Raw genomic sequence first — 13795 nt, 5'->3', positions numbered from 1 at the left:
GTCACTCAGGAGTCGAGCACTCAGATGAGCCAACAAATGGAGCACGGTTTTCACTGATTTTTAATTTGTTCTCTGCAAGTAGGTCAAGTCATTTAAATTTGCCGAAAATGACGATTAAATGCGTATCTGCAAGAGTTAGGGATTCCTTCGATGACAGCCAGACAATATATATATTGAAACGCGTTTTGCCGTGGCCTATCAACCTTCTTTTTTGCGCTCGTCTTATAGTTAACGAGTCACTAGAGAGCTTCTTAGTGTATGTCCCCAGAGTTATTAATACACAACTAATACGATGCTCAATAGACTCGAACACGAGATCGAAGAGGATAAACGTAGAATAAAATTTTATTTGGGGGCATCCACTTTCAGAGGGTAGGAGAACAAGGCAAGGGAATCAAACATATTTACAGCGAAGTTTCAAGTGCTAGAAGCAGAGATTTAGGATAAAAGGAAAATCATTCAAGTAAAGAAGGGAATCATGCCCGCGTAGTGGTATATCCCGCCTTGCCTGAGCCATCATGAGAACCGATTATGTACAGAGAAAAGGCTAGCCAAAGCACAAAACCTGAACGCCGTTTATATACCGTGATGCGCCGCTGAGAATTCAATTAATAGTCTCACAGAATGTAGCTCAATAGCTCCTGCGCCCTGACCGCTGTCGCAATATGCCATGGAAAGGTATTTTGTTGCACAGTTCGCGTACCTCTGGCTCGTGCTAGAGTGGCGAGGTCGCGATACCTAGCGATGATTTCTCTGAGAAGATTCTCATATGAAGAAGGAGGTTTTTGCGAGTAGATTAGGTTCACGTTCATTGCAAATGCGCCGTCGGCGTCAGTTGGACCCTTACGGCGAAGAAGATACCCGCTCGCCAGCGCAGGACGATAATCCGTTAGATGTGGTGAACTGTTCAGACAATGTGAAAGTATGACGCCCCATGATTCGTCGCAGATGTCTGTGAGCAGACACTCAGACTCGGCGTCAGGCGGAATTTCCGTAGGTGTAGGGGCGTTTCCACCGCTTGGGGGAGTCGGTGCGTTACCAGATTGTTCCGGCGAAAAAGCATTCCCACTAGGATTAGGTGTCGCTACAGGCGTGGATGAGATCTGGGGGTTGAAAACACTCATGGGTAATGGCTGAGGTGGAGGTTCAAGGTAGAGATCAGGCGTGGTATTCACATAGAGAATAGTCAAGTCTGAAAGGAACGGCTTCGTCATGTTATATTGCTCAACCAGGCTCGTCCACGCTGAAGAAAATTAGCGACGCCCGCTTGAGCGCTATGACAACGATCAGAAACTTACTATCGACTTCATCCTGGTCAACAGGCTCCGTGTTGGCGATGATGATTTTCCACCGCGCCTGAGTCTTCTCCATGATGATTTTGGTTGCAGCCCAGATCTCGTTTCGTACTTCCAGAATATTTCTGGCGGCGTTTGAGTTCTGGAAGCGCAAGCAGTAAGACATGGTTCGCTGTAAAGTACCTGTGTTATCGGTCCACGATACGGATACCCAGCGTTGATCATAGCTTTTTGAGCATGCAATATGAAGACTTTTCGCTTCCTGAAGGGGAGATGATCTATCCGGCGCAAGCTTGAAATTAATAGTCTTCGGGACCGGCTCTGCGATCAGCATCGGTGGAGCACAGTTAAGCAGACAGGACTGCAAACTTTTCGGTGGACACCGACTATAGACTTCTAGGGCCAAGCTTAAATATTGAGCTTGCGGTGGTACGACTAGAGATTCAGTCGACATGATGAAATGGAATGGGACAATCTGCAAGGCGAGTTCATTTGCTTGACCAGCTTGCTGCTTTTCAACTTCATCGGTATATTTCTGAAACAGGCCCCAGAAAACGGAGCAAATGTCCGCTAGAGCCGCAGCGTGGCTGAATGGATTGATTATGTAGACGACAACAGTATGTTTCGTCGGCGGACTTTTCAAAAGAGCTGTCACTAAAGGAGGATTAGTCGTGAATCAATGTCAGTCTAGCTCTTCACATACCTAGCTTGTCGCATATTGACTTCAGTGATTGCATTATATAGTGATAAGTAAATTCGCCAGGTGCGCCGATGTTCCAAGAACACATCCCACGGTCGAAGCCAGTCGACCTGCTAGCTCGCGTATGCTGACCAAGGTTGCAGCTCGAATATAGCAGGCCTAGCCGCTCAAGAAAATCATTTGCCGCTTCAGCTGCAATCTGAGGGTGGATACAATAAGCGGAGATGTCCTTTGACCCGTAGGCAGGTTCCAAGCCGAAAGTCTCCCAAAATGAAATTGCGGGTGGCAGAACTTCTAGGTAATCTTTACCGCGACGAATACGCAAATGTGGCGGGGCGAGCTTCGACATCGAACTTTTTCCATTTTCCTTGCGTTGAGATGACTGACGCGACATAGTAGCTGTTGACGGAGGGGAAAGGCCACTGTTCTCCTGCAGTGACACGAAGCCATTCAAGTCAAGTCTCTCAATCTCACCCATGAAGGCTGTATCCTCGAGAAATGTTCGCAGAGAGTATGCTTTACTCTCAAATTCTGAGACGCCCAAGATGCCATCGACCTTATGATAAAGGCAGGACTGCGTGACTTGATCGACGAGAAGCTGGGCAACCTGGATTTGAGCATCCTTGCGAATGAGCACAGGGGCCAGCTGCTTTTGAGTCGCGGAGAAATAACCTGTCATAGACCAATCCGAAAAAGTGGAAAGGAAATTGCCCAAAAAAACTAGATCGTCGGTCCTGGAGGTAGCGATCGACTGTTCGGATCTCGCCAAAGGCTTCTCCTGCGGTAGGTTCACCGAACTCCCCGAATAAGACCGAGCACGCTTCCTTTTGCGAGTAACAAATGTAGCAACAGACTCATCGCTGTTCGAAAGGTTCCCATCACTGTCATCGCTCGTGTCGCTAGTCGAGTCAAAATCCGAGTCTGATGGCATAGGCTGGTCCAAATCACTTGCTGGACTTCTGGGTTTATCGTTGTCCCTTGCAGGGCCCTGAGGATTCTTTGTTCGCGCATTGCGGCGGGGGAGGCCAATCGTTGGGATATCACTAGTAGTACTAGTGGGGACTAGATAATTGTTCACCACGGCGCCAGTGACCCTAAATTTGCCTTCTGCTCCATACTTCTGATCCCAGTCCAGTACGTTCTCCTTGAAAGCAACAGGGTTGTAATGGCCCTGCAAGTGCCCATTTTTAACAGACAATTGACTGTCTTCGTGTGGTCCAGCAAAAAGCGTTTTCTTTACCTCGATAGGACTGAGTGGGGGCTGATTGTTTGGTTATCTTCATTGACAGGCGAAGATATTTGCATGCTGGCGGACAAAGGTACATCTGCAGGCTGAGGATTTGATATCTCCTCTTCCGGGCGGGCAAGATTTGTGTCGGCCTGCTCTGTTGTGTCTCTTTGTCCGGGAAGAAGATTATCGGTTAAGGGTTGTTCAAGAGGGAGAGGTTGTGGTTTGGGCTCCTCGGCATCAACAGCAATTTCAGGTGTTTCTTGAGCACCAACATCCATTTCGTTGACATCTCCGCTTAAATGGTTAAACTCAGGGTCATCAAAGAAGCTGAAGTCGGCCTCAGTAAGGCCTTTGGATCCAAAGTCCCTCTGGTTTATCTCCCCGAAAAGATCATCATCATCATTAGTGTCATATAGTCCGGATCCAACAATGAGTCCAGGAGATGGGCCAAAACTCATAAGCACATCATGATCGGAGCGCTCTCTGGCGGATGCCCCTTCCTTAGTTTTTACTTTGGCCAAGGCTCGATTCGTGAGATGTCTAGAATCTAGATCTTCAGCCGCGGCGTCCGAGGCAGGTGGTGCATTGGGTCCCACAGGAAAAGCTCCGTCTGGCGGGGTCGGATACACCAGATTTGAAGCCTGAAGGTCAGGGTACTCTGCAGCTCTGGAAAGGCTCTCTATGCTTTCTGGAAGATCCGGCCTGGATAGAGGAGTTTCTTGGTCTTTTGTTTCTGGTTCGGGCCGGGACGCGGGCTTCGAGTCTATCTCCTCATGATCCAGTTGAGCCATCCCGAACCATTTCTCTGCAAATCCCAATGGTTCGTCGATGACGGGAAATGTATCATTAATTCCGAGAAGCGGGTCCAAAGATGTTGGTTTCTTTCTTGTGAAGCAGTACCTGGCCGGCCATAGAATTCGCTTCAGAGGAAGTACAGAGGCGCCTTCCTCGTTTTGTCGCCAGGTCTCCCCAGCTAACCTTGAGTAAAAGGGCTCCCAGACTTCAACTTCAACCCAAGGTCCTTCTTCCGAGGAGATCAGCGGCAAACCATAATTCCCGAGCCACTCTACCACGAGTGCCTTCCATTCCTCGAGCTTTGACGTGTTCGGAGGATTGGCCATTGTGTGTCCAGAAGAAGCATTCTGGGAATCTGAATGGGTTGCGACCAGTCTTGCAATTGAGCCGCTCGGAGATAGCCATATATCGCACCCTAGGTGGGCATTGTGAACCCCTACAGAGGTATCATAAGGCCCACAGAGTCGTAAAATGCCAGGTTGGGAAATCGTTTGCAACGATACGGTCAGCTTTCCCACTGATGTGAGCTGAATTTGTAAGGTAGTAAGTGAAGGGACTGCAGCAGGGTTATCATTATCAACTCTGGGGTTGTCGTAGTAATCTTCGGCAACGACAGTGAACAAGGTCCGTGACCCAAGGGGAATGGCATTGTTGCATCGAATCAACTGTAGGCTTAATGCACCAGTGACAGCGGAAATAAAAGATGCGTAAATTGCAGCAGAGCTACCATGGCCATCCGCTCGTCTTGGTGGGTTGGGGCCATTCTGACGTCTTTGCACGCCTTGTGGATTCGTGGCTGCGTTGACTGGTTCCGAGGAGAGGTTCTTCACCAGCTCCTTCGAAGTCACACTTCCGGAAGCCGAGACTACCAAGGGATCAGCATAAAGGCTCATAAGGGCAACGAGGAGAAGGGAATGGACCAAAAACGAACCTTTGAGGGTAGCCGAACCCACGAAAAGCTTGCTTGGATCATCGCTGGTCCCATTTGAGCACAAAGGGCCTAGGCTCTCAAAATCTGGGGTCGCAGAAAATACCCATAGGCCAAGCCGTCTAGGATAGCTTGATACTAGGCAATCAAGGTTCCTCAGTCGAAGTTCGAGGTCCTTGAGGCGACTTAGATGCCTAAGTATAGTGAAGCCATTAGTTGGCGAATCGCCCGATAATGTGGCGATGTTGGGCTCTTCCGTATAAATTCTCCAGTATATATTGGAGAACCCATCCTGCAGGGCTATGTTAGCAAGTCGTCCATACGTCAACTGCAAGATGTTGCCTACAATGACGCGAATGTTCGTGATGGACCCTCCGGGAAAATCCATGATTTAGTCGTAATGGCTTCTCTTATAAGTGGCCAAGGAAACATCCGTTGCTGGGTTTGGAATCATTTCCAGAGAGATTAGGGTAGAAAATCATGTATGAATGAGCAACCCATAGCACATGGACCTTATCACAGAAATCAGCAAACAGACCAGCTTTCTGATGCCATTGCTTCACAAGGCATAAGTGTACCGGAAAGGGTTCGGAAACAGATTCTACTGATGGCATCAAAGGCAAAGGTACCCTTATCAAGCAAAGACTTTCGAAATCATCTCATGATCAATCTTAATAATGATGATACATCAGCTGTAATAATATCGACAAACGAGACAGGGCCCATTTATCCAGACAGCTCCGTCCGATGCCTTCGAGACCCGACGGAGTTTGGCTCGGGCCGCCTTGACCAATCAGGTGTGTTCTACATCCGCAATGTCACGTGCGCAGCTATCGATCGTCTCCACCCAACTTTTTTTCTTTTATCAGTGCCCGGTGTTAAGTGAGCGATATCTTCGGAGAGCAGCAACAATTTTCGCTGTGGTGGTCGCAGCAACCTCAGTGTCCCCTTGATCGCTGGAGCAGTTACTGAGCAAATATGAAGCTCTCCAATCAATCCGAGGTTCCAGTGTATACCATTTCGGGGTCAAATACCGCTCGACCACTTCCCGAATGGCTGGCAAGACGGCGAAAGCGCAGTTTGAAAAATGACCCCGAGTATGCCAATCGCATCGAGCTGCTGCAGGATTTCGAGTTCGAAGAAGCTAGTCAATGTATTCGAGTTAGCGAAGATGGCGAATGGGTGATGAGCACAGGTCAGTTTTACCTGGTGAACTTATGCTGTTTTAAATGAGTCTTGCAATTGACTATGGTATTGTAAAGGAACCTACAAGCCTCAAATTCATACTCACTACCTTCCCCAACTGTCCTTATCTTGGGCGCGGCATACGGATGCGCTCAATACGACGTTCCTTCTTCTATCCTCTGATTACTCGAAGTCGATCCATCTGCAATCCGATCGTTCGCTCGAGTTTCATACACCCTCTGGCTGCCATTACCGGACAAGGCTTCCCAGATATGGTCGCGATTTGGTTTACGACAGGCAGTCGACTGAGGCTCTCGTGCCCGCTGTTGGTGTTAATCAGGATGGTATGGGAGAAGTTTTCAGACTCAATCTGGAAATGGGCCGGTATATGCGGAGTTTCGAGGTAGATGTTGGTGGGGACGATTTCACATCGACCGGCGGTGGAACGTTACAAGGAGGTATTCACACAGGAGCAGTGAACACGGGGGCTATCGCGGAGGAAAGCCACAACCTTCTCGCTTTCGGTACCTCGCTGGGAACGGTAGAACTATGGGATCCACGAGCCAAGGGCAGGGCAGGAGTACTATTACCCCCTAATCAGACCGGTCCGGATGACGCACGATCTGAGATAACGGCATTGGAGTTCCATCGCTCGGGATTGACCTTTGCAACCGGTTCGTCGAATGGTCTGATTCATTTGTACGATCTACGGTCCCCAGTACCCCTGCTCAAGAAGGATCAAGGATATGGCTTCCCCGTCCACACGCTGAAGTTCCTTCAGCCCTCAACATTCACACGTGAACAGACCATGGAGCCCAAGATTCTCTCTTCTGACAAGAAGATTATCAAGATTTGGGACCCCCGTGATGGCAAGCCCTGGACATCAGTCGAGCCTGCCGTCGATATCAACTCAGTCGCCTGGTGCAAGGACAGCGGAATGCTTTTGACAGCCAACGAAGGCCGACAACAGCATGCATTCTTCATTCCTCAGCTGGGCCCAGCTCCCAGGTGGTGCTCATTCCTGGACAACCTCGTTGAGGAGATGGCCGAAGATCCTAACGATCCTAATGCTTTCAGTACAGGCCAGACAGGCGCTATTTACGACAACTACAAGTTCTTGACTGTTCCTCAGCTCAAGACCTTGAACCTGGATCACCTCATTGGCCGGACCAACCTTCTTCGTCCTTATATGCATGGTTACTTCGTCGCTCAACGCTTGTATGAGGAGGCTCGTCTGATCACGAACCCGTACATCTGGGAGGAAGAGCGTGCGAAGAGAGTTAAGGAGAAGATCGACAAGGAACGGGAGTCTCGCATTAGAGGCAAGAAGAAGGCTGCCGTCAAGGTCAACAAGAGACTGGCAGAGAAACTCATGGCTATTGAAGAGAAGAACGAGCGGCGCCAGGCGCAGCGCGTTCTGAAACAGGGCGGAGACGAGGACATGGTTGAAGCACCCGCAGCCGAGAAGCCGGCCGCCGGTCTTTTGGGCGACAGCCGTTTCGCGAAGATGTTCGAGGATGAGGAATTTGCCGTCGACGAAACCTCACGGGAATTCCAGCTCATTAACCCAAGCACCGCTCCCGAGCCCGACAAACGCAAGGAGCGCGGTCTCACCGCCGTCGAACAGGAAGAGGTGGACGAAGTCCCCGGCTCCAGCTCCGACGACGACTCCGCATCCGAAAGCGAAGCACAAAGACCTGTCCGGAGCAGGTCCCCACGCTCCGGAAAGATCTCCACATCCTCATACAAGCGCACTAACCGTCCCCCGCCCCAGATGCGCGTTTCCTCCTCAATAACGAGTCATTCGACCCGCGAGCGGTCATTCGCTGCACGCGCCCAGAATATGCACACGAAGACCAAACCTGCCCGTCGTGGGGGCGTGGTCGGAGAAAGAGAATTCACCTTCATGCCGCAGGGTAAGTCGAAGCAGAACAAGGCGCCTGCGCATACACCTGCAAGCAGTGATTACAAGTCTAAGGAGCGCCGCAGCGCTTCTGGTAACACCTTCCGAAGGATGTGATGAAGGGTCGTACCTGAGGTTCTCCACCAAGTTTCGCTGGTACCTTCACGCCTCGTACTGGGCCGGACGTTATAGGTGCTCGCGAGCAGCACGTTCTTCTGGCGGTCAGCCCAGCTTGGGCTTTGCTAGGCAACAGAGATAGTCGCTGTATAGGCTACTATGTCAATGGCATCATCCAAACCACCGTATGACCCCTCGGGGGTCTTCGGCACTAGGTCAAGGGATCTGCCATTCTTCTAAACCCACATCTTCTGCAACTGACTGCAATCAGCTGCTCTATAGAGGGTACGTTTTATCCGCATGCTTTGAAGAAGTTTCATGTACATATACCAGCACCAACAAAAGGAGTACGAGGGGCGTTATACATGGGTTTAGGGCGGCTTCTCGTGCATATGTTAAGAGACTCTATTTAGAACCGTTTGATTGAAAAGTCTTTCTTTCATTGCATTTAACTGTGTCATCGTCAGATTGAACTCCTACTCCAAAACTGTTTCCAGGCCCGCCTAGTCAAAAATCAGACCCAATCTGAAGCCAGGTTGCTCAAAATACAGAAGTATATATGGACATGCTAAAGGAGACAAAAGCAAACTTGCGACGGGAATAAGAAGCCTAGTTGAAGGCTGAGATAAGAAATGTAGCAAGCCCAAACGGAAAGGAAAACCATCCTCGAAAGCAAAGATCAATCTTTTAAAGGAATTAAAAAGAGAAGTAAAAAGAAAAAAAGAGTCATTCTATTTCCTCAGTAAGCTGCAATTGCTGTCTTGCTCAGTCTATAGAGGTAGCTCACTCGGGTGGCATAAAGAGAAATCGAAGGCTCATTACTTAAAAGAGGAAACAATGCGCCAAACTAAATCCAGAACTTGGAGCATGCGATCCGGCGATGCCGTATCCATGAAATCATATCAAGATGATGGAGGATAAAAGGAGTATCATCTTCACGGATGATGGTGAGGGGTAGGGAAGAAAGAGAGTTGTAGAAATTGAATATGCAATCGAAGCGCGCAGCGCTTATGGACCATTGGAGTAAGTCCTTGATATTCAGAATATTCCGGTTATATCGTAGAACGAGCGCTTGGAGTGGGAGCTTTCACGTATTCCAGGACAAGAAGAGTTCGGCAACTCGCGTTGAGCGTTTATTCCTGGTTTTATCAAGACCAAACGTGGAAGCCCGCGAGGCCGGCACCACGTCTGCCACTGCCGCGTCGCGAACCACCGGGGTCAGCACCATGATTGCCTTGTCTGCCCTCTTCAAAGCTTCTTCTAGAAGCCCCGAAATCACTCATGGCAAACAGCAAAGGCTCATCCTCTTCGACTTGCGCCGAATGTGGTGGATAGTTGCGGCCCGCACTGACACGGCGCCCGGATCCTCGTCGCTCTTCCGTTGTTGAGTTACCACTATTGCTACCGCTTGCGTTGCCATCCCGGTCATTGTCGCGCTCAGTGAGATAGGTGGGTATACCACCGCCACGAGCTAAGCTGCTAGAGCCGGAGCTCAGGGAATGGGCGCCACCAAAAGATCCTCGGCCACGGAACTGGCCTAAGCGCGGTTGATACAAGTTGTGATTAGCAGGCGAGGACGATTCTGGTGTCTGCCCAGAGACAATCGCATCCCTCTGTGAGCGGGTTTCACGCTTGGCCGGGCTCGGGAGCGCAGTCGGGCGTTGGTCCGACGAAGATGGAGAACGCTCACTTTCCTGTTGTTGTTCAGGATTCGTGGCGGCATTCTGGTATTCGTGCCGCCGATGCAGCGTGCTCAAACTGACATTGGTTCGCTCCTCCGCACCAAGACTGACACTGCGCATATTGAAAGGAAAAATTTCCTCCTCATCAGCCACGAGAGAACGCCGGTTCTGAGCGGCAGAGCTAGAGCGACGGTATGTAGGAGGAAAGATGCGCGGAGATGTCGGAATATCGATCGCAGTAACTGTGGAAGGCCGATGCACCAAGGATGCCTCTTCGCCCGTGGTATCCTCAGGCAGCGAGGTGGGATCGCCATGAAGGAGTCTTCGGTCGCTGTGCCCGGGATCATTGTAATCTACAATACTGTTTGAACTTAGACGAGAAGGTATAGCGGGAGTGTGTGGGGTATGAGGTGATATAGGCTTCCCAGGTGAAGAGGCCGTGGAAACGGATGCTCCAGCTACCATTGGTGGCACTCCTGAGAGTTGCTTGCTCGAGGCATTGGATGAACGTTGCAGAAGCAGGGACGATGACATAGAGTCTGAGAGAGCCGCATTTGAGTCACGCATACGTTGGAATCGAGTTAGGGCTGCACTTGTGACCGTCGTCCTGCGAGCAACGGCATCGAGGTTGGAGGAATTCGAAGGACTCAACAAATCCTTCCGCAAGTCGAGCATCTTCAAAAATTCGGAAATGTTCTCATCATCTGCGTGAAGAGAATCTGCGCTCGTTCCAGTGACCTCCGCAAGTAACCCAGAGCCAGGCTGAGCGCCGGACGATGTTGCACTTGCTTTACCACTAGAAGCGTCATCCTCAATTTTGTTTATTCCTCCTGAAGAAGGTCTACCACGGCGGTGGCTGAAGGCGCTGCTGTATCTCGCAATAGGTGCGGGTCTTGGGGACGCTGAGTTGGACGATGCAATCGCATTCTCTGAAGCCGCTTGCGCAGTCTTACGCCCAGAGGCTGCTACTGATGGAGGAGGCATGTGTTTGGGCTCTGAGCTTGGTGCACTAATTATCGGCCGGGAGCGAGGAGAGGCCCCGAGGGGCGGATCAATGAGAGAAGGTGAAGCAGAAAGAGGTGGCGCTTTGAATGGCTGGAACGAGATAGAAGGTCGCCTAAGGGGACTAGGACTGGCTTCGGCAGCGAGAGTAGCAGCGCGCCCAGTTGGTGCAGCTCTGACAGCTGATAAAGGCCTCCTAGAAGCCGAAGGTGGTGGTGATGGTGACGATGTAACATATTCTCTCGCAGCCCGAAGGGCTGATATGGGACTTGCACCCGTCGGAGGCCCTACATGATGGAAGGTTGATAAGCTTCCATACGCACGACCGGGGTCGGGTTCCTCGACGGTCCTTTTCTCCAACGGCGCCGACCCCGGTTCAGCATTGAAAGCTCTTCTATCGACATCCCTTGACGGAAACGAAGGACGAAATATTTCATCGTCGGCTCCCATAAAGCGTGAACTCAATAGAGCCTCAGAATCATCCACTCTGAAGTCACAGTTGGTTCGATAAGTGACCTCAACCGAGAAAGGGCCTGCAGGTGAGTCCGTAACCCCAAAGCTATACGTTTCCACCACTTTGTTGTTGCCCTCGTACAGCGGAACAGTCAAGTGGTCGACTTTGCGGCGATCCGAAGCCGTGCGCCCGTCTAGGATTCTATATCTGACTTGTAAAGCCGGGTTGCTGCGAAGTCTTCCATTGCGTTTTGCAAACTTCCATGCGGGCAGAAATTTGGAATATGTGAACAAAGAGCGGAAGAGGACAATACTTTTCTTGTATACGGTCGGAAGGATAGAGCCGAGGTCGGAAGGTGGTTTGGAGGATGCAGAACCCAATTCAACTCTCCAACGCTCAAGGATGACATCGTCAGAGTTTGACTGCGGTGGTCTTACAGGACTCGCCTGACCAGAAGCAGCAAAGGCTTCTAGGACATCCCATCTCTTTCCATTCTCATCCAGGATCACGAGGCTCTGATTGTTTGTGAGTCCCTTCGTCTCCAAGTATGTCTCGATAATCAACGGCGGCGGTCGATTTTCGGTAGCATCACATGTCCTCCATATCCGCAGTTGCTCCCGGAGAATATCTGTATCTTCGATTTCGACATTGAACTAGATTGAAACCACAGCGATTAGCTAAGCTTCGAACTGCAATGAATAACAAATCGCACGATAAACAAGCGAAGTGCATCCATAATGGCCGAAGACCAACATACCCAGCGATTCACCCTTGGAGTATCAGATCCTTTATTGAACGACGGCGGAAGATCGACTCTCGAATGTAAGATAATAAGCGCAGCTTTCGTGTGGTAGTTCTAGTGAAAGGCGCCCAAACTAAATTAGCGTCTTCCCAACGTGGAATACAATCATCTTGAAGAACCAGGAGCTTACCGTTATGATCTGATTGAGCTTTGCCATTGCTTCCTTTGCAGGTTGTGTGTTTCGCTGTACCTGCTCAGATGGTTCAGTCCCCGTTTCAATACCCAAGCCCCGGCCATTATGCATCCTGACATCTGAAGCCGGTGAGCTCGGGCCTGTGTCCAGCTCTCTGTGATCTGTTGAACGATTTGACCTCGTTGAAGAGGTCGGCGCTGCAGGCGCCGGCGAGCGAGGATGTTGATGCATTACGCAACAACTTGACTTGATATCCTCCTGTGTGCAGCACAGCCCTGGGGTATTGTGCCAATGTGAAGTTCACTAATATGACTATATTATTCAAGAAGGAAACGGAAGGTGATGGATCCAGCACAGAAGGCCATGCTAACAATCAAAGAGAGCTGCACGGACGAAAATGGAGAAAGGCTGAATGAGAAAGGACAAGTTTAAGTGAGGCGCTAAGTGACAGGCACTGATTCAAGTTTAATAGTGATCATCGATAGCATCGTTTGCGGTGCTCAGGCAACAGGATGTTGGAGCAGTCGGAGGATACAGTCTAGACAACCTTGGGAGCTTCTCCGCATCGGTGACTATCTTCCGGGGGAAGTGTGGCGTTCTCACTTTGTGAGAAACCTGTATAGATTAAGGGATCATGATCACTTAAAGTATAGATGAGCAGAAATTGGTGGATGGATGAGAGAGAATATGATGCCCTGGAGGTTGAGAGACAGAGAAGAGATAGCGGATGAGGAAATGGAAGCAAGACCCAGTGAGGCACAGGAGATCAAGCGTACGGGGAACAGAGGGTCTGTGACGCACACCCTGTGACTCGATGGCTCGCAAGACCCCAAGAGGTCGGTCAGGCTGACGAGTGCCACAACAGGCTGAACGTTGAAGATAACAGCGCAAATGAGGAGGCCCTACTACTGGTTGATTTTATCTTCAGCAAGGGATTAATCTACCTAGATTTTCATCCGAGCCTTTTACCAGGGTAATTGAGATGTACGTCAAGGCTCAAGAGAAACGAGAGCCGCGATAAACGGGAAGTTGGAGAAAGGCGGTAAGGAAACAGGAGCTGTAATCGTACCGAAACTTTGATACAGGCAATGGATCACGATACGCTGATAAACCCAGGCAGATAAGGTAAACAGGTCACAGGTCAGGTGGATCAGGTGGGTATTGTAGGAAGTGACAGCTCAAGAATAGTAACAACTCAGTATCGTAACATCATAGTATTGGTCAATCTGTGATCGATGATATATCTATTATCTATTGATCAGGATATTGATCTTTTTACTTCTGCAGCTGATGATCACCTATTCTTCATCTAAGATGGGAAGTAACTTTACGATACCCTCCTCTGTTGCAACTTGCAAGGTACCTTACCTTAGTCCCTCCCATAACCCAAGCACCAAAAGCTTCTAGCCAGGTTAACCGCTCACGCTAAAGATGATCATCAGCCTTTTTTAACGAACACATGATAAGTCTCCATGACAACTGCTTCTGCTATATTTCCAGTCTAGATCAAATCTTTCCTCTGCTTGCTATCTGCGTCTTCAGATCGGAACATTATCTGTCTAGCCCAA

The 13795-nt window shown here is 49.9% G+C and overlaps 3 protein-coding genes across 3 annotated transcripts; 1 reads left to right on the top strand and 2 right to left on the bottom strand.

The window, feature by feature from the left end:
- Positions 1 to 351: 351 nt before the first annotated feature.
- On the bottom strand, positions 352 to 5640 carry P174DRAFT_508680 (uncharacterized protein). The gene is made up of 6 exons (XM_024831479.1): positions 5296 to 5640; positions 4953 to 5241; positions 3283 to 4886; positions 1999 to 3256; positions 1299 to 1949; positions 352 to 1243 (listed from the first exon to the last, which is right to left on the bottom strand). The coding sequence occupies exons 1-6, from the start codon at positions 5335 to 5337 to the stop codon at positions 618 to 620; spliced, it is 4470 nt and encodes a 1489-aa protein (XP_024686998.1). The 5' UTR covers positions 5338 to 5640; the 3' UTR covers positions 352 to 617.
- A 287-nt stretch (positions 5641 to 5927) lies between these two features.
- P174DRAFT_362949 (WD repeat NOL10/ENP2 family protein) lies at positions 5928 to 8154 on the top strand (the record flags this gene model as incomplete). Its single annotated transcript, XM_024821889.1, has 2 exons — positions 5928 to 6144; positions 6212 to 8154. 2 exons carry the CDS (start codon positions 5928 to 5930, stop codon positions 8152 to 8154), a joined length of 2160 nt encoding a protein of 719 aa, XP_024686997.1.
- A 1148-nt stretch (positions 8155 to 9302) lies between these two features.
- P174DRAFT_361568 (putative autophagy protein Atg13) lies at positions 9303 to 12458 on the bottom strand (the record flags this gene model as incomplete). The annotated part of the gene is made up of 3 exons (XM_024821796.1): positions 9303 to 11945; positions 12050 to 12148; positions 12225 to 12458. The coding sequence occupies 3 exons, from the start codon at positions 12456 to 12458 to the stop codon at positions 9303 to 9305; spliced, it is 2976 nt and encodes a 991-aa protein (XP_024686996.1).
- Positions 12459 to 13795: the final 1337 nt, after the last annotated feature.

The sequence above is a fragment of the Aspergillus novofumigatus genome (genome assembly GCF_002847465.1).
Source record: "Aspergillus novofumigatus IBT 16806 chromosome Unknown P174scaffold_1, whole genome shotgun sequence".
Taxonomy (NCBI): Eukaryota; Fungi; Ascomycota; class Eurotiomycetes; order Eurotiales; family Aspergillaceae; genus Aspergillus; species Aspergillus novofumigatus.
Note: the sequence above shows the minus strand (reverse complement) of the source record. Positions and strands in the feature narration are given on the sequence as shown.

What these genes read in the sequence shown, in the direction of transcription:
- P174DRAFT_508680 (XM_024831479.1), bottom strand. Translation starts at nt 5,337, where the DNA reads ATGGATTTTCCCGGAGGGTCCATCACGAACATTCGCGTCATT. An exon ending in TCACGAACATTCGCGTCATT is followed by an intron (nt 5,242 to 5,295) that starts GTAGGCAACATC and finishes ATAGCCCTGCAG; the next exon opens with GATGGGTTCTCCAATATATA. An exon ending in GTCAATATGCGACAAGCTAG is followed by an intron (nt 1,950 to 1,998) that starts GTATGTGAAGAG and finishes ATCCTCCTTTAG; the next exon opens with TGACAGCTCTTTTGAAAAGT.